This window comes from Ambystoma mexicanum, chromosome 3q, assembly GCF_040938575.1.
Source record: "Ambystoma mexicanum isolate Mex_15411 chromosome 3q, UKY_AmexF1_1, whole genome shotgun sequence".
NCBI lineage: Eukaryota > Metazoa > Chordata > Amphibia > Caudata > Ambystomatidae > Ambystoma > Ambystoma mexicanum.
Window position 1 is genome coordinate 32441185 of NC_090926.1, and position 20077 is coordinate 32461261.

The 20077-nt window shown below is 47.5% G+C and overlaps 1 protein-coding gene across 1 annotated transcript in view; it reads right to left on the minus strand.

The window, feature by feature from the left end:
* POLR2F (RNA polymerase II, I and III subunit F) overlaps positions 1-20077 on the minus strand; it is a 156702-nt gene that overhangs the window by 104745 nt on the left and 31880 nt on the right. The window contains exon 3 of the mRNA XM_069652996.1: positions 19145-19275. Within this exon, the coding sequence (XP_069509097.1) occupies positions 19145-19275 (131 nt within the window). The remainder of the gene's footprint in view (positions 1-19144; positions 19276-20077) is intronic.

Genomic DNA, 20077 nt, shown 5'->3' on the forward strand with positions numbered 1-20077 from the left:
CAGTCTGTAATGCCCGATAGGGTGCAGTTGGGAAAGGACTTGAAAATATGGAAAATAATTTATAACGCGCCTGTACACATGCGTTTCTAGGCAAAGACCTTGAGTGTATTTTCCAGCACACCAAAGCCCCCTTCTAAGAAGCAAAGGGAGCTTACCAGAAAAGTCAGGAAGACAACCTTAAGAGACCTTCGCAGGAAAGAAGGGCCCAAGGCTAAACCTTCCTCCAAAAGAAGAGTTTCCATTAAAGAAAAGCTCCTGGTAACCCCAGTGACCACCACCACCAGCTGAGTTGGTGAAAGAATCAGCCCATGAAAACCCATTCACTGGGGTAGCAGAGGGAGTATATTCTCCCCTGCCAAAAGGATACAGATCCTAGAGACCATTTGGACAAAGAGCATGTCCCCCTCTTAACTATCTGTGTAGGCAGACAGCTTCCCAGCTTGAAGGGCAAGAGACAGTGAAGCATAGACTCTACTCGGAGGATGGCCTCCTCTACAGTGAGCCTATGGAATCCACCAAAGGGGACCTCAGGAGAATGGTGATACCCCAGGAGATAAGATCCACATTTCTGCAACTAGTCCATGAGGTTACCTCTGGCTGGTCATTTGGGTACAAAAAGGACCAAAGAGACTCTCACTGTACTTCTACTGGCCCAAGATGAGATGGGTGCAGAAGTAGAAAAGCATTGCAGAAGCTGCCACGTCTGGCAAAGGGAACCAAGAGGTGGCACCCTTAGTGCCCTGCCCATCCCAGTTGTGGGAGTCCCTTTTGAGAGGGTAGAAAATAACTTGGTTGACTTGACCCTACACTTCCTCAGGCAACTGGTTTATACTTGTTATAGTCGACCTTGCCACTAGGGATTCTGAGGCTATACCTTGAAACACTTGTTGTATAGGCGCATTATAAATTCCATATCATATGAGAACAGTTATTGCTCAGGCAGTTACTAAGGCACCATTTGGTATTTTTAACAGAGTAGCTTTTACTTAAGAGGTAGTATCCGAGCGAGTTAAACGCTACGTCCCACTACATGCAAGCCATGTGAAAAACCTATGGTGTCACCAACAAATTCTCAACATCCTACCATCCCGAAACAATGGGTTGTGGGAGATGTTTAACAGAACCATGAAGAGCATGATAGGTGCTTTAGAGGAACCCCTATGAAGAAAAGAGGGACCTTCTACGGCCATGCCTCCTTTGGTGACACAAGCTGGCGTGGGTTTTAGCCCCTTTGAGCTCCTCTATGGTCATCCAGTCTAACATGTACATCATTCATATGCAATACAATATAAAGTTCCCAAGGTATGGGAACTCCTGTCCCCTGCACACTCAAGGGCCGAAAATCGGCTAGAAATGAATTTCCAAATTGCTTAAATAACGCGAATGTTGGAAACCCACCGCGTTTCAAGCAGAAAAAATATATATATATATATATATACAAAAAAAAAAAAACTCAGGGGTATTCTACTGTAAAGCGTGCTGCAATTTAACAAAAAAGAGAAAACATGATTGTACATTTTAGATTACACTAATCGTAGAACACAAAAAGTCAAAATCACCTAAAGCTTAATCACCTTAATGGTAAAAAAAAGGCTGAAATTATCTGGTCATGTATATGGTACATGGATAGTGTCCAACTGTATCCCATCTGGTATTGATCTAGAAGAAACCAAAGCAAAGCACCTTATCAAGTAGAAACAACACTTTTAGGGGCCTGAAACTCGGATGCCCCCTGGCTTCAGCCCTATTCAATCGCTATATCCGATATGACTTCTAGTCTACAATCTGGCAAAGATGTTTTGCCCACAATTGTCAAAGTCGAATTACCACAGACTCTGTATGCAGACGATCTCATAATGGATCGAACCAGAATAGGACTTCAGAGAAAACGGAATTGCTTGGAATCCTACATGAAAAACAACAATCCGGTTAAAAAAAAAAAAAAGTCAACATAAATTAAATACAAAAAATAAATGGTACTAGCAAACGCCAAAAGTAAAGCTCAACCGCATTAAACCTGGTTTCTGGGAAGCCAAAAACGAGAGAAAGTTCACTCCATAACCTACCCGAGTGCCCATATCAGCGGGCATATCAGCAAAAGTGGTTGATTGAATCTGTTGGAATCAAAATGCAAAAGCCTACCCTCACAAGCGAGATTGACCAAGAGAAAATATTGCAAATACACTATGTCACCAATATCACTTTCTATCATCAGAAATGAACTAATCTTGACATACGCTCCAGAATCAGCACTCAACCACCCTTGGCAAGTTTGGGACTGGTTGAAAGGTACTTCCTGGAAGAAAATGGGGTCTTCCGAAGAGCATCCCGATTGCCTTGGTAATTTTTGAATTGGACCTGCAATCTCTTCAGTCGATAGTGCTATGGAAAACCATATTTCTGTAGCGCAAATGTATTATGTCCGATGACTTGCCTGCATTCGACATCTTGCGAACAACGCCTGAGAAGAAAGTGGACTGGCTTCTAACTAAATGGAAAAAACATGCCAAAGTTGGCTGCATACACCAGACACAAACAAAATGCTAATTTACAACCTGAACAAAGTGAACCTAGCAATCTGGACACGACTGGATAAACGCGCAGAAATGATCCCAGTACTGTCTGCCAATACCAATGGAACCAGAACGAAGAGCGATTGGAAAGCTTCCACCGTACTTGTAACAAATTTCCATCGTCTGACTTGAGAGACCTATTTATGCAGAACCGATTAAATATATTACCAACGAGACGGGTCCTTGGTATGTGAAATCAAATTCCACGGACAGACGATTCTGCTTAAAATCAGCACATCGTTGAGTCCACAAAAGTGAAGCTCTGGGCGAAAGATGATATGTCATGTTATCGAACGCAAGTCCAAATCTGTAAATTCTGTGTTCGAGGACTGCACAAGTATCCATGTTGGCGATCCACTCGTATAAGGTGGAGCATTCCAAGGCGCCCCATTTTTGCGCAATATATCAGGCCAGTGGCCGTAGATAGAAACAGGCCTTCCCATTTATCAGTAACGTTCTTATCTGGTATACCCAGGAGCAGCACCGTCAGATTCAGCTCTATGGTACGAGCGAGGGTTACAGTTATATTACAGCACTGGCTCCAGAAGAGTCTGATCTGGGGGCACTCCCATAGGATATGTATGAAGGTGCCTGCCTCATTGTGACATTGTAGGCAATTCGTATTTGGGGCTCGTTTCCAACTATAGAGCGCCGCCCTGGGGTAATAGACCAGAGGTAGTATTTTAAGTTGGATGAGGCGGAGTCTGGATGAAATTGCTATTTCTCGCGGATACATTAAGACCTGTATCCAGTCCTCCGGTTCTATGGTTCCCACACCCTATTCCCATTTTTCTTTGAGATTAGATAGCTCCGGTGTAGCAAAGGACGCCATGGAATTATATAAGATAGAGCTATGTTTAGCTGGGATGTTTGCCGGGAGTATATTACGTTCCAAGGGCGTGTAGTCTGGTACAGCAGTTTTTGTCTGAATGTGTTTTTCCAGGGCATGAGTAAATTGCATGTGGCGATATTGTTTGGGAGTTGGAATCTTTGTTGCAGGGTTTCAAATGAGGCCATGTTACCTTCCTCGAGAACATCAAGCACCCTGACAATCCCCACTTCCATCCACTTGGCCCACACCTCTAATTTATTCACTTTGGGTAGGTTACTATTGTGCCATAGGGTTTGAGCCATGGAGACCTTGTGCCCCCAACCAATGAAAGTGTGTGCTCATTTCCAAACCATTGTGATGTGAGCACCCATCGTCTGTGGCGGAGGTCTAGTGAGAGGTTGATAAAGCAGATGGAGTGGTTGGGTGCCCTGGATACTGGATAGTTCAGCTCCGATGTGTGGCAGTTCCGGGTATCCGTGGAGTAGGTCGTTCACCACCGCCAATTGGCCCGCTCAGTAATAAGTTTGGAGGCGGGTACCCCAATGCCTCCCTCCCACACCGATCTTTGCAGCGTACTGAGTGCAATTCGGGATTGCCCTCCCCATATAAGTCTTCTAAGAAGGCCCTCAACCCGATCAAATTCCCAGTCTGGGATCTTAAGTGGGGCGTTCTGGAGCACAGAGATATTGTGGCAAAGTCATCATTTTGAAGAGCTACGATCTACCGATTACCGTTAGTGGAAGGAATTTCCAGTGTCGGATATCAATGGTAAAGTGGTCTGTGTTCGGATATAGATTAAGGGTTACGTAATTTGAGAGGTCCCTGGAGATCCAGATTCCCAAATAACGGAAACCGGTAACCTCCATTTTATATGGGCACTTTTGGGGGATAGTATGTGCCCCACCCTTCACTGGAAAGAAAATAAGACTTGCCTCAGTCCACTGAATTCAGTGAAGAGTGTTAGCATCTGTGTGATTACTGGGCAGGTCTGGGATGGGTCGCTCAAGTAGATTAGTAAGTCATCAGCATATAGGGACACTTATCTTCAGTGCCATCCGGCCATTTAAACCCTGACCATTCTGTGCTTTGACGAAACCATAGGGCGAGTGACTATTGCTAGCGCAAATAGGAGAGGGGACAAGGGGCACCCTTGTCGCGTGCCCATCCCGAGCGGGAACGGTCCAGAATGCCACCCATTTACCTTAACCACCGCTCACGGGCCCGTGTATAGCAGTCGTATCCAGCTCAAGAAAGTTTCACCAAACCCCAATGCGGCATAGTTTCCCAGAGGCTATCCCATATAACGGAATCAAACGTCTTCTCGAAATCTATTGCAAATAGTGCGAGTGGGCCTTCTATGATAGGGGCTCGCTCCAACAGCAGATGCAATCATCGTTTGTTCATCCGAGTTGAACTGTGTGGCATGAAGCCACATTTGGTCCACCCGGACCAATCAGGGGATGACCCATCGTAGTCTATTACCCAGGAGATTAGCGAGGATCTTGGCCTCTCCGTTAATTAATGCAATGGGTCTATATGAGGCGCACTTTTCAGGGGGGTTTTACCAGGTTTGGGAATGACTACGATCGTAGCACTGCACAAGTCCGGGGGAAGGATGCCTGGTTCTTTAGCTTTGAGAAACATCCTGTGGAGGGGAGTTGCAATTTTCTCACCCCCCCTCCCCCCCAACTTCTTCCAGGTCTCGACCGGGAAACTATTGGGACACAGTGTCTTCCCAGACTGCAGCTGTGTGATAGCCTCAGCAATTCCGGTTATCTCTCCGTCCAGGTCCACCCTCTGCTGCTCGGAGAGACATGACAGCATAATATTATCTAAGAAGGAGAGGTCGGGTGGGGAAATTGGGCTAGAATAAAGGGTGGCATAGAAGCGTCTGGGCTAGAATAAAGGGTGGCATAGAAGCGTCCGAAGGCTTCAGCCATGCCCTGGTTCGAATATATCCGTTCGTCATGCTAGTCTTTAATTTCCCTGACCCGTCTTTGGGCCTCGTCTCTGCATTTTGCTAGCTTTGACTCTGTGTTTGTAGATCCGGGCCTGTTTTTCTCTGTGTGCATGTTTAGCATTATCCAGCGTGATATTAGGAAGCTTTAACCAGAGAGCAGTGGATCTCAGGAGTCGTATAGAGAATATATCGGGCCTCTCATTCTCCCGCTTCCCTTTCAGCTTCTGTCAGTGCGTGTAGATGTTCTTTCCTTTTATTGGATACCCAAGAGATCGCCACCCCCCTGAGCACTGCCTTGTATGCTTCCCATGCCACCACGGACTATCGACCGATGCTGAATTAATTTCAAAGTATGCATTAGTTTTTTCAGCAAGGTGGTCCGTGAACTCGGGGGAAGCCAAGATAGTAGTTATTCAACCGCCATGATTGCGGGTTTGGGGGGGGGTAGGCTGTTCACTCGATCACAATCGTTAATGGTGAGTGGTCTGAAATGCCACAGGAAAGCAGTTCTGCACCGAGTATCCCGAGTGTGCACGTGGCATGGAGAAAAAAGTAGTCTAGAGAGGGAGCCATGAGTCCCGGAGTGGAACGAATAGCCTTTGCAGTCAGGGTGAAGCTCCCTCCATGCATCTCAGAGGCCCCGTGCTGATATAAAAGCTGCCAATCTAGTGGGTGCATTTGGATTCGGACCTCGAATGTGGGTGCAATCTAACGTAATACACATTACATCATTGAAGTCTTCCCCCAGAATCCAGATATCCGGGTGATGCTTTTCTACTAGGGCGGCAATAGTTCCTACCCAAGCCCTGGTGGAGAGTATATAACTAATCCCCACGTTTGCCCCCACAGTGTGCTGAGTAGGACCGTGTAGCGGCCGGCCCCTGGGGTCCTGTTCCACTGTAAGTGGGATGCTTTTGTGCAGTAAATCAAGGTGCCTCGGGATAATGATGTGATAATAATATGTGATTTATATAGTGCCTTAATCAAAAGCGATTTACATCCCAAGGTATATCCTGCGTGAAAAGCAGTGCAGTAATTTGTTCTTCTGAATAGGGTGCAATTCGATCCTGCCAAGTGTGTTTCAGTAATGAGCGCTATATCGGGGGAATGTCTATTGGGTGATAAGGCGCCGTTTGGTTCCAGAACCCATCCCATTCACAATCCATGTGAGCAGTGTCAGGGACCTAGGGCGGTCTAAGGGGCTTGGTCTGGTTGATGTTGCTGCCATGTAGGTTGTATAGTACATAAATCAGTGTGCCTGGGGCACTTGGAAGTTGTATGTCGAAATTGGATAGTGTGTGGTGGGTGTCTTGGTCAATCAGATCATGTGGCGTCCAGAGTATGTGTAGACCACATAAAACATTTAACAATTTTCCCTATACTCCGCCCCAACTTGAAGTATCGGTCGCCCGAATATCGCTGACACTCAGAACTACAGCATCAGCGTTAACTTAAAAAAAAACTGGAACTATTGAACCCTCGGTCCAGACAAGGGCTGGTGTCTGTCGGCGGCATAGGTTCCCAGGTGGTGGCCGGGGTGGCTGCCATCAGAATGTTGTTTTTCGGTGAAGAGAAGATGGAGGTGCTCCTCCTGCCAGTGAGGTGGACATCATTGTTACATTTGCTGCCGCATCTCCCATTCTCAGTCGGTATTTCAGGTAGCCAATCTCAAGGGTCGATGTCCCGGGCTGGGGCGTCTAGCTCTGGTGTCGGAGGGCGCTGCGCTGAGTGTTCCCTGTTCCGCTTATGTCAGGTTCTGCCTCTGGGGTCCGGGTCTTCCGTATTCCAGTTACCGGCAATGTGGGTTTATGCCCATTTCCAGGCTTTGCGGGGATTAGAGAAGTGCACCGTAGTGCCGTCACGTTGGATCTTCAATTGGGCCGGGAATAGCAGTCCTCACTTAACCGTCATGGAATGGAGTTTCCTTTTCAACGATTCGAAGGATTGCCTAGCTCTCTGCACTTCCCAGGTATAATCCGGGAAGAAGGCGATTCTGGAGCTGTTGTGTGTAATCGTCCCCTTTGTTCGAGGCATTTGCAGAATAGTGTCCCTGTCGCAGTAATTTAGCTATAACCATTCTGGGGGAAGGCACCTGGAATCGGTTTTCCTGCGGGTATCCGGTGAGCTCTTTCAGTTGAGAAAACGTTTGAAAAGTATTTGGGAGCGAAGAGGTCCGCCAACCACCGTTCTAGAAACAACTCCATACTGGGGCATTATGCACTTTCCGGAAGACAATCTGCCTTCGCCCTCCTCCACTCGCGCCTCAAGGGTGTTGAGCCGGGCCATTGTTTGAGAGTTTCTGGCAAGTCCCATTGAGGTTAGCTGCCACCTTCGAGACACAGTGTTCCACTTCTCTGGTACGGGAAGACAGTTTTTGGAGGTCGTGCCAGAGGAAGGACACCTCCGCTGAGATACCATCCATCTTCATTTCCATGGAGGAACAAGAGTTGGCGATAGCTGCTATCACATCTTTGAGCATCAGGACTTCTGGTCTGGAGACTGTCGGTGGGGCTATGTCCATCGTTGTGTTCGAGGTGCTGGCGGCGAATTGGTCTATAGTGCTTTGTGTGGATACCTTTCTGCCTTCGCCTTTCCCCATGATGCAGTAGGAGAGATCACAAGGGCCAAAGAGTCCTAGTGCCGTTTGAGACTCCAATCCATAGCCACTGAGGTGGCGTGGAGTAGTCAATTAAAGAGGACGGTTCGAAGTGTGTCACTTCCAAGTGGTGAAGGGGGGGGGGGAGACCCCAAGCGGGAGGCCGGGGATACAGTCCTTTCAGGAAGGTGAGGTCTCTATCCCAGCCAAATTGTGGAGTGGCATTGATCGGGCAAGGGACTTTCTGCAGGCGTGATGCCCTGGTCGATCATTCCTAGAGGGGGTATTCTCTGCAGTTTGGTTTCGTATTAAATAAAGAGTCTATTGGTTAGCGCAGTTGGCACTCTTTCAAGAAGAGTCCGGCAGAGCTGTAGTTTTGGGTGGTGTCCCCCTTCCCCAGGTATTTGTTAGCCGTTGAGTTACAGGCCGGAGGGATGCTCACAGTATCATTATATCAGAGTCTGGATAAATCCATATCCCGGTCAGCAGCATATGGGAGCCCGGTTAGATGGATCATTCAATGCCACGTGATGGGATGAATACCGGGATGTAAAAGTGCTCTGCCCGCGAGTTGAGGATATCTGTGCGGGGGATTGGGTCTCTCTACATATGCATCCTGAGTTCTGGTCAGCAATATTAGTTATCGACTCATTGGCTGCACCCACTGGGGTCAAAACAGCCTGTTAGGGCAGGCGCCTACCCGAAAGTTTGGCAATCCAGTCCCTTGGTCCGGTATCTGGCGTGATACAGCACAGATCAATTCTTCCGGCTGAGGGAGTTCCTAGCAGACAGCGCTACAATATCAATTTTATTGCTTTCTATATGGATCCCAGAGTATAGAAATGGTGCTTCCTAGTAGGCTATTAGTGTCACTTCTCGTCGCGACTGCCCCCGTTGTAGTTTAATGGGTCCTACGTTACGCCGGCCGGCATCAATACTGATTTGCACCAGGGTATGGTGTACAGACAAGGATAGCAGGGGGCACCACAGCGTTGGTATGGTTAGTGTCACAGGGGTTGCTGGTCTCCGTATTTGGCCCAGTTCAGCAGGGGGCAATCCTGCAAGAGTTGGTTTTGCAGTTAAGGGGGAAGGGGAATATCGAAGTCAGCACTATGCCCCCCAATATGGGTGCTGCGTACTGGTCTAAGAACCGAAGGAGAACTCCCAGTCTATGATTGCTTACTTGTGTGTCTTGTGTCTCTCCGGGTGCGTCGGCTCCCTCTGTGTCCTCTTGATCCAAATGGAGTTGGTCCTCCCCAGCAGACTCAAGTTAGGGCAGGCCGCGCATGTCTGCGCCTTCTGCCGTTGTCAGAGCCCGTCCCGCTTCGAGTGTGCGGCTGCAGCTGCGGGCTCAAGGGATTGCAAGGGTGTCAATTGGTGGGAGCACACTCCTTTTCGCACCCCGCTTAAAGCACCGCCCAAGCCTCGGTGCCGGCCGCACAGACTCAGACAGTGCAGTGTTCATGTTCTAGTCCGGGGTCCCAGATTCAGCGGCATGGGGCAGGCGGAGGCAATTAGCAGCAGCTGAGTCGCGGGGTGCTCGGTACGAGTTGCAGCCCCGGATCATATCACTAAATCAGAAGTTTAATGAGAACCGGGCTTCCAGCGCTCACATTGCAGGGGTATACCCCTGACCGGAGTTCCATCAAAGCACCCACAACTCTCTCTGCGCACCACACTCGTAAGTGAGCCATGGCTACAAGTGCACAGAGGTTTCTCAATCTATCACTGCTGTGTCACTCTCTGTCACAAGTGCTGGGATATAACGAAGAATCCTCCAAATCAGATAAGTCTATGTCCACCTCCCCTTTCTCCTCACCTGTCTCTTCCAGAAGACTTCCTCGTCTGTAGGACTTGTCCTTTGGTTTTTTCTTCTTTGTGAAGAGATACGGTCGTCCGCGGGAAGAAGCCACCCTGATTCCCTGATAAACAGGGAAGCAGTTGGCCCCTGTCCCGAAGATGCCAGGAAGAGAGGAAAAAAGCAGCCGCTTAAAAAAACCTCTCACCGGATGTTGTTGTCAGTGCCGGAGGAGTTGACTGGTGAGTCCGGAATGCAGGTGAAAACAGGAAAGTCTTTCCGATGAAGTCAAAGCTGTAGTTTTAGTCCGGGATAGTAGAAGTTGAAGCAGGAGAAGCCCGAGGAACCGGAATGGAAGTACACACCACTGCCAGATACCGGAACGTGATCCGGAAAACAGGAAGGGATAGAGGAGCCCCGAAAGGCACGGGAACCGATAGAACGGAAAAAACAGGGAAATACAAGGAAGGGGAAGAAGCAGTAGAAAGGAATACTGCTTTAGGTAGAGTAAATTAGGCAACAGGCAAAAGTACTGGAAACACAATAGCACAGCAACAAAGCGAAAGAAACAAAGTTGCAACGCACAGAGCCCAGAGAGGGGCGTGGTTAAATACGGAAACAAGAGAAAAGGCTAGACCGTTAAACCAGGAAGTGAAAGGAAAGACACAGAAGAAAAAGACTAGACCGCCAAACCAGGAAGTGAAAGAAAAAACACACGGAACTTCTAATGGCGCCGCCAACGCCAAGCCTTCCATAACCGCCAGCGACCACCAAAAGACGGCGGCATGACAGTATGCCCCCTCCCAAGCGGCACCCCCCCCCGGTTTACCCGGGAACAGACGGTGAAACCGCTGAATCAACGCCGGAGCGTGAACATGAGACACCGGTTCCCAGGAGTCCTCTGAGCGTGGATATCCTTTCCAGTGGATGAGATACTCCAAGCGACCCCGATGATAGCGGGAGTCCCGAATGGAGGCCACCTCATACTCATCAGAAGGAACCACCTTGGGAACCGGATCTCGTGGCAAAGTGCGACGGTAGGGATCACCCTTGCATTCCCTTAGGAGAGAGGAATGAAACACCGGATGGAGACGGTGCATATGTTTTGGCAACTGGAGGCGAAAAGCCACAGGATTGATCTGGTGAAGTATAGGGAAAGGACCCAGATAGCGGGGAGATAGTTTAGAGGGGCGAAGCCAACGAGGCAGAAACCTAGTAGACAACCAGACCTTGGTACCCTTACGCCATGCCGGAACCGGCTGGCGCTTAAGGTTGCAGTAAGATCGGTACCGGAGACTGCTAGCTCGCAAGCAAATCGTGGCAGACTTGTGAGCATCCGAGATACTGGTAAGTAGGGCATCAACAGATGGAGTTGTAGAAGGAGGAAAAGAGAGAGAAGGAATAAAGTTGGGATGGAAACCATAGGAACAAAAGAAAGGACTGAGACCAGTGGCACTGTGCCTTGCATTGTTATAGGCAAACTCTGCAGTAACCAACAGACTAACCCAGTTGTCCTGTTGGGCATTAGTGAAGCATCGGAGATATTGCTCCAGAGTGGCATTCGTTCTTTCTGTCTGTCCATTGGTCTGTGGGTGGAAACCGGATGACAAAGCACGTTCCATACCCAGTCTTTCACAAAGTTCCTTCCAGAACTTCGAGGTATACTGAGATCCCCTGTCAGAAATAATCTTGTCCGGGGTACCATGTAAGCGAAAAATTTCTCTGGCAAATACAGCCGCCATCTCAGCTGCAGTAGGAAGACCCGCCAGGGGAGTGAAATGTGCCATCTTAGTGAAGCAGTCGACCGTTACCATGATGCATGAACAACCTTCTGAAGGTGGCAGATCCACAATGAAATCTGTAGAAATAACGCTCCAGGGTCTCTTTGGAAGGTCCTGTTGTTGGAGATACCCAATTGCCTTTTGAGTGCTGTGCTTGGATCGACAACATACCGGGCATGACTTGACGTAGGTTGTAACTTCTTTGGCCATCCCAGGCCACCAGAACCTGCGAAGAAGCAACTACAAAGTGTTCTTTACACCTCTGTGTCCTGCTGTTGGATCATCATGGCACCATTTTAAAGCCGACTGACGGGTGAAACTGTCTGGTAGAAATAATCGTTGTTGTTGAAAACAAACCATCTTGCATGGATAGATCCTTCGGGAGAGGGTAAGTGGACCGCGTGACCTTACGGACTCTGTCCAAGAATGACTCCACAGAACAGATCACTTTAACTTCTGGTAGCATGAGGCTGGGAAATTCCTTCAGAACCCTGTCTGGATCTGGTCTTCTGGAAAGGGCATCAGCAAGTATGTTCTTGGAACCTGGTAAGTAAGTCAGTACGAAATCATATTGGGAGAAAAAATGTGCCCAGCGAGCTTGACGTGAGTTGACGCATTCCATCTTTTGCAGAATTTTAAGATTCTTATGATCTGTTCTGATTTCAAAAGGATGATTAGCTCCTTGTAGGAGATGTCGCCATTCTTCGCATGCGGATTTCATTGCCAGTAGTTCTTTTTCTATTACCGAATAGTGTGTCTGGCTGTCATTCAGTGTTTTGGACATGTAGGCAACGGGATATTCTAACCCTTCATGTTCCTGTAGGAGAGCTGCCCCAATTGCTGCAGAAGAGGCGTCAGTTTCCACAATGAACCTTAGATTCTGATCTGGTTGAAGTACCACCGGGGCAGAGCAGAATTCCTCCTTGAGAAGTTGGAAAGCCCGGTCTGCCTCAGAAGACCAGGTAAAGGGCATGGATGACTTCTTTAGCAACCTTGTAATGGGTAGAACTCGATGCGAAAATCCTTGGATGAATTTGCGATAAAAATTGGCTAAACCTAAAAACCTTTGGACGTCTCTGATGGTATGAGGTGTTGGCCATTGCAAGATGGCGTCGATCTTAGCGGGATCCATGCGGATACCTTCTGAAGACAGGATAAAGCCAAGATAGTTGACCTCGGAGACTTGAAAAATGCACTTGTCAGCATTGGCCTTGAGTAGATTGTCTTGCAATCTTTGAAGGACTTGGTGGAGATGATTAGCATGAAGTTGAGCGTCTTTAGAATAAACCTAAATGTCGTCGAGGTAGACGACAGCACAATGAAAAAGTAGATCGGAGAAAATGCGATCCATGAACCTTTGAAATACAGATGGAGCATTGACAAGTCCAAACGGCATAACACAATATTCATAGTGTCCGAAGGTAGTGCGAAAGGCTGTCTTCCATTCATCACCGGATCGTATCCTCAAAAGGTGGTAGGCTCTTCTTAAATCAATCTTTGAGAAGATCTTCGCCCCTTGAACAGCTTCCAGAATGTCTCCGATCAGTGGCATGGGATACCTATCAGACCCCTATAATCAATGCAAGGGCGAAGTTCATCAGAACCTTTCTTTGGAACAAAAAAAAGTGAAGCCCCAGCAGGAGAAAACGAAGGTCGGATCAGGCAATGATCTGAATTAGCATCCAGGTATTCTTTAAGTGCCTTCTTTTCCTTAAGGGAAAGAGAAAACATCCTTCCAAAAGTTACAACAGCGTTGGGCTGGAGAACGATCTGACAATCCTCTGGTCTATGAGGTGGTAACTTCTGAGGACCATCGTCCGTAAACACCTCCTGGTAGCGGAGATATTCTCTGGGGATGCTGTTTACCTTTAATACCTCCGAACTAGTATTTAACTCCGGAAAAACATGAATCGTAGTATGTTGGGTCTGTGAGGAACATGAACTACGACAAAAAGCTGATGTAAATGACAGTTGTTTCTTTGTCCAATCAATGGTCGGATTATGCTTCCGAAGCCACGAGACTCCCAGGATTAATGGAAAATGTGCTGCTCGGATGAGGTCAAATTGAATGGTTTCGTTGTGATGTAGGATCTTCATCTGCATAGGAGGTGTAGTATGAGTGATAAGGCCCGAGCTGAGTGGTCTACCATCTACACCCTCCACCTTTTGATCCTCGTCTTTTTGCAAACGGCGAATGCCAACCTTTTCCGCCCAAACCAAATCCATAAAGCAACCGGCAGCACCACAGTCCAATAGTGCCAATACCTCATAGGACTGCTTAGAGAGGCATAACTCTACTCCAACTACCATAAGATGGTTGTCTTCTGTGGACGGCGTGGGTGTGACTGATAAAGAGACGAAGGGACCAGGAAATCCCCCTCGGTAACTTGTCCCAACTAGTTCCGAGGACTGGCGTTTCCCGAACGTCTTGGAGGCACGTTAGGACAGTCTCTAAGAATATGTTGATTGGATCCACAATACATACACAGGTTGTTCTCTCTGCGTCTTCTTCTTTCTTCCGAGGTAAGTGGCCCTCGGGTAGTCCCAATTTGCATTGGTTCCTCTTTCGACATACAGGTGGGAGAGGGAGAGGAAATCCCAGGATCAGGTGTAGCAGGAAATCCACGCTGTTTTCGACGTTCAGACCGTCGTTCTGAGATGCGGAAGTCCAGCTGAATAACAGTAGACCACAAGTCGGTTAAAGTAGCTGGTCGGTTAACCCTTGCTAATTCATCTTTAAGGTCCTCCCTTAATCCTCTGCGAAAGATGGTGTACTGAGCGTTCTCTTGCCAGCCTGCGTCAGCAGCCACCCGTTTAAAACGGGAGATGTATGACAGAAGATCCGAACTTCCTTGCAGCCGCTTAAAAAAACCTCTCACCGGATGTTGTTGTCAGTGCCGGAGGAGTTGACTGGTGAGTCCGGAATGCAGGTGAAAACAGAAAGTCTTTCCGATGAAGTCAAAGCTGTAGTTTTAGTCCGGGATAGTAGAAGTTAAAGCAGGAGAAGCCCGAGGAACCGGAATGGAAGTACACACCACTGCCAGATACCGGAACGTGATCCGGAAAACAGGAAGGGATAGAGGAGCCCCGAAAGGCACGGGAACCGATAGAACGGAAAAAACAGGGAAATACAAGGAAGGGGAAGAAGCAGTAGAAAGGAATACTGCTTTAGGTACTGAGTAAATTAGGCAACAGGCAAAAGTACTGGAAACAATAGCACAGCAACAAAGCGAAAGAAACAAAGTTGCAACGCACAGAGCCCAGAGAGGGTCGTGGTTAAATACGGAAACAAGAGAAAAGGCTAGACCGTTAAACCAGGAAGTGAAAGGAAAGACACACAGAAGAAAAAGACTAGACCGCCAAACCAGGAAGTGAAAGAAAAAACACACGGAACTTCTAATGGCGCAGCCAACGCCAAGCCTTCCATAACCGCCAGCGACCACCAAAAGACGGCAGCATGACACTCTCTGGCAGTGCGAGTGTCCGCAGTGGCATAGGGTGAAGTGTTCAGCAGGAGGTGTTTCTGTTTAGGGCGAGGGAGCTCATTCGCCCATTTTGGCAATGCTTCTTCCAGCTCACGCTGCGGCGCTTTGGGACACATATCTTCCTCTCTATGCAAGGTCACCCGGTCACGCTTCATATCTGCGGTCCCCTCGTCTTGCCAAGTTGCTGGGCATCTTTTTGTCTCGTTTCACGTCGAAAAAAAGCAGGATTTATTGCAGGATTTCTAGGGTGGCCGCCGGAGCTCCTAAGGATTCACGTCCTCATAGCTCTCTGGTTGGCCAAGCCGCTGACAAGAGGTAGTGTTAGTTAAAGCAGGAACTAAATTTATGGCAATAATTCTTAAAGCAAATAACATCAGAAAGAAATTAAATCACATGTCACATTAGAGTACAGGACTGAATCAACCACCTTGCTATCCCTCGGATATCTAGAGGATATCTTTTATTGAAAACATGAGCCTACTTTAGAGAATTCTGAACATCAAAGAACCACGCTTTCGAGTGGTCCGTTATCGGTCTTGTCTGCTGATAGTAGGGGTGATTAGTACTTCCTTGACGGATGACTGAGGCAAGCAATCTGCTATGGTGTTTTCCTTCCCTAGCACATAAAAAGAGGTTGTACTATTGCACCCACACCAACCAGCATGATATCCTCTGGACAGACAAGCTAGACACTAGAATAGTCATGTTAACTGGCATTTGTATACTGCCCTTGGTATGGCCTCAAAGCGCTGTGGGGATGAACGCCCATTGGAAGACGGTAGAGATGTAAGAGGTGAAGAAAGGATTTCTAAAATACGTGTGTGCATTTTTAGCCAGTACAACGGTGGGTAGGGAGCGGCTAGGTCCCTAGCAGCAGCCCAGAGGGAATGGGTGGCCTGACAAATTGACAAGGGAGTAGAAGTGTCAGATTATATGAACGGATGGTCTGAATTTTGCATGGGGGCTCAGTTGCATCTCGACTGGATTTCTAAATTCTGGCCTGGTGGACAGAGGTTTAGGAGGACAACCTAGTTATAATGAACACTGGGAGCTTAACCAAACCAATCAGGGTAGCATGGAGCATGGTCAAGGCTGAGTCTCCGGAAAGGCAAGTGTGGTAAGGGGTCCGCTAGGAGTCCAAAAAGTAAGCAATCAGGGATTACACTTAGACAAATAGTTATACAAATACTATATTTATTATGGCCAAAGAACACACTATGAAAAGGACTAAGAGCAGGTAGGAATATCACACACTTACAGAGATAATATATACAACCAGAGTAAGTACGTACCAAGTAATCAATTCACCTGCATAATACCTGAAAGGGTACGCAAGTAATTAGTATTTGCAGAGACAGCCCACAGGAATAACAATCTTCACTTAAAGACGGCAACCCTAAATTGTATGGGGCCTTGTGCCCAAATGTTTAACGTTTTAGGAGCTGTAAAAAATTTGGGAGCGGGTCCTGTGGGTGTGAAGAAGAGTCCAAAAGTCAAAATAAGACGTATACTGGTGAGCAAGACTGTTCCTAGCTTTTGGAGGTCATTCAGTAAGTATTGCCAAAATCAAACAGTTTGAAACCTATTTAAAAGTTAGAAAACCTTTAAAGGGTGGAGATAGGGGTGCAGGCAAGTACCGCATTAACTTAATCCCCATACTCCAAATTTTCTATAGACTTGACAGGTCATTGGAGGGTCCACCGAGTACATTTTCCCACCATTGGTTCTGTTCGCAGAAGCCCAGGAGCTGCCGGTGCAAGAAGTGTTTGCCAGGGCGAAGAACTGGTGCAACCTGTTCCAGTGGATGAGCACTCTACCAGATGCAGCAAAGCCAGTTTCAGCGACGCTCAGGATGCATGGAGACAGCAGGGAACACAGAGGTGATGGTCAAAGTCAGTCCTCTATCCCTTCGATGCTAGGACACTGAAAGCTGGCGACTCCTCGAGTTCCGAGTAGAAACACGGAACAACGCTTCTAGTGCAGGGGCCCAAATTGGAGTTGGTCAGCCCACTGGATAGCCCAGAAACACTTCTGAAGACACTAAGTCGACAGGTACCAAGGAGAAGTCGAGCATGGTTGTTCCCACCACTGCTACGGCGACCCGATGACGGCGATGCAAGTCTTCCAAGATCACTAGCCAGACAAGGCTCCACTGGGACTGCAGCAGAAATTGGCCATCGGGCCGTCTCGGGATTGGCCCACAGGTCTTACGAAGTGTTCACAGCCATGCAGGATACTTGGCTTCTTGCAGGATCTCTGGGAAATGGCTGCATGACTCTTCATATGGAAAAACTCACGCGAGTAACGAAACTCAGCCCAACCAATGAAGATCTGCTCTTCACACACACCCCAGTAATGATCCAATCGGCGACCACTGTTGGTGCCACTCATGCATATACTCGAGACACACAGAAACCAGTTTGTGTATTGGGACTAGCTAGTCCCGACCCACTTCCTGGCTTGCAACACACATGCCCTGCACTAGCACATGGAAAGCAAGGCTTTCCCGGGGAAGCGCATGACCAAAAAAGGAATTTCCTAACCTGGCAAGTTAGGAAGAAGACCAACAAACAATGTGCAAAAGAACAAGCAAAAATCACGTGCCACTGCCATGTTAGGACACTAGTAGTTAGTAGCCAAATGCAGTTGAGCTAACATATAATATACAGCAAAAGTAACTGCTGCCACCCGCTTGGCTTTAGGCGCATCCCTTTGAGTGTAGTCGAGGGTCATATAAAAGAAACCCCATTGCACAACATTGGAAGATGCATTGTGCAGTGTTAAAAGGTTACCCAAAACAGTTAACAAGTAAAAAGAAAAGGGAAACCGTTACCCAGTACCGACAGCCTTGAGGAAAGGTTAGTTTCTCCATAACATAGGAGGAAAAGGCCAGTCAAATGAAGCTGGAAGGTTACCACGGGGGGCGGGAGCAGTATAATATGGAGGAAAAGTTGCTCAGAAAATGTTAACATTCTCTTTGTCTTGGAGGTGGTGATGAGTGTTATGGGTGTCTGTGCAGTAGTGTAGCGTTTATTGCGTACGTATGAAGTTGGGTGGGCCATGCCCAGGTTGGATACGTTTAGGTTCCGTTGTGATGCCGTGCTTGCTTTTCAAGTGAAGTAAGACAGACACCTAGTTGGAAATGGTGTTGCAGAGCTTATCATAAAGGCCTGACTGAGATGCATTCAATGGGGTGTGTGCTGTGTCCACCATGTCAACTCAGGGGGCAGGGGAGGTGGCAAATGCAAATGTGTAAGTAGCAGCTTATTTGTCACAGAGTTGATGTAATAGGGTCAGGTTCGCATCCATAATGCATCCAAGGTTGTTTTACTGTGTGGAGATCGTGGCTGGTGGACCTAGAGCAACCAATTTAATTTAAAACACACAAATACAAATGCACAAAGGAACCCAAACCAAAGGATTCACGAATTCTAGATTACGATTCTGGTCTTTCTTTCCTAGAACATCTGCCTGTGATCCAGTGAAACGTTGTGCTAATGAAGCATCAGTTTTCACTCAAAAACTCTGTTCGGATGCTGCTAATAAGATGTGGCCGAGTCCTTGTGTAATCAGATCTATGGGCAACAAACTTACGAAAATTCACTTGTCGGTTCCCACTCTTTGTTAAAGTCAAAGCATTGGTGCTCTAGTTTGTAAAGATTCTAACCAAGCCTACCTTTCATGTGTCCATTCAAGTGTTGTTCATGTGCATACAGGCTGAACATTACACAAGGTCTCAAAACATGCAATAGCCATTTGGGAGTAACTCTCGGTGAGTAACAAATGGTGTGCTATGTGTATTGGAGAACTTGGGGGAGGGGAGGGAGAAGATAATTATTATACCTGAAAAGTTGCTTGAAGCTTGACCCTCAGCCCCAGAATACAAAATAAATAAATGCAATGGGTCTCAAAAAATAATTAGATGGAGTCAAAACATTTTCAGAATGATTTGCAGACAGGGCTAGCAAACAATTCCAACAGGACAGGCTCAGGGTGGGATACTTGGGCTATATGCAATTTAAGAACCCTGGATTGGAGGGCGGGGGCGACGCACAAGCATTAAAATTGACATATGAATAGGTAAACTAGAACACAGATGGCAGTCACATGCATACTTACGCTATCTGTAAGGCGCGAGTACCCAGAACCCGGGCACGTTCGTATTTGGTCATGTAGTTCGTGGTGATGCGCTTCTGGTTGGCCTGCTGTCCTTCGCCAGAGGGCAGAATTTCTACTCGCTCATGATCCTCCTGTGAGAAAGAAACAAGTAAAAGTGATGGCTGAAACAGAGGTTTCAGGGTGTGATGTTCCTGTTCTTTTTATACGTCACACATTACCTACATAGCCGTCTCAGAGTATTGTCTGTGGATGGGCGATTTGTGACCCAACTGAGAGTGGCAGCCAGATTTAGGTATGTGAGGTGAAAAGGAAGCAGGGAAAAGGAGGAAGGGGAACCAGTTTAAGGGACACAGAGTAAGTCATCCATTCTATGTTGCCAAGCCAATTCATACTAGGATTGTTAGATGGGGAATATAAATGAGATTTTCAAATTGGGAATATCCACTGATGAATCCAAGGATTTTGTCCCCTCTTCCCAAGGTAGAGACACCGCCTTTGGCACTAGGGGGTGAGCCTGCTGCTCTAAACACCGCCAAGGAGACAGGGTAAGTCAAATCCCTCTGGAGGTGATGCTTTACGGGAAGGAAAATGCCAGAGAGTCACCATCCCTCCCCCCATACATTAACACTTTTATGGGGGTAGGGTGTACGATAATCATACAACCCTTTCAATAATGGCCAACTAGGTCTCTGACCCATGCAATGCCAATCTCCATGGAAGACAGCGAAGAGACGGGCAAGCCACCTCCCTAGATGAGATATCAGGAGAGAGTCTCGGCATATTCAACTGTGCTGAAAAATTCAGCGGAGGTGTGGTTCGTCAGAGAGAAAAAGAAGGCCAGATACAGCACCCCAGCCCATGGTGCGCACTACCAGAGTGCAGGCAGGCACCATAGATGAGCAGCCGAAGCAACCACGAGAACAGAATTCAAGG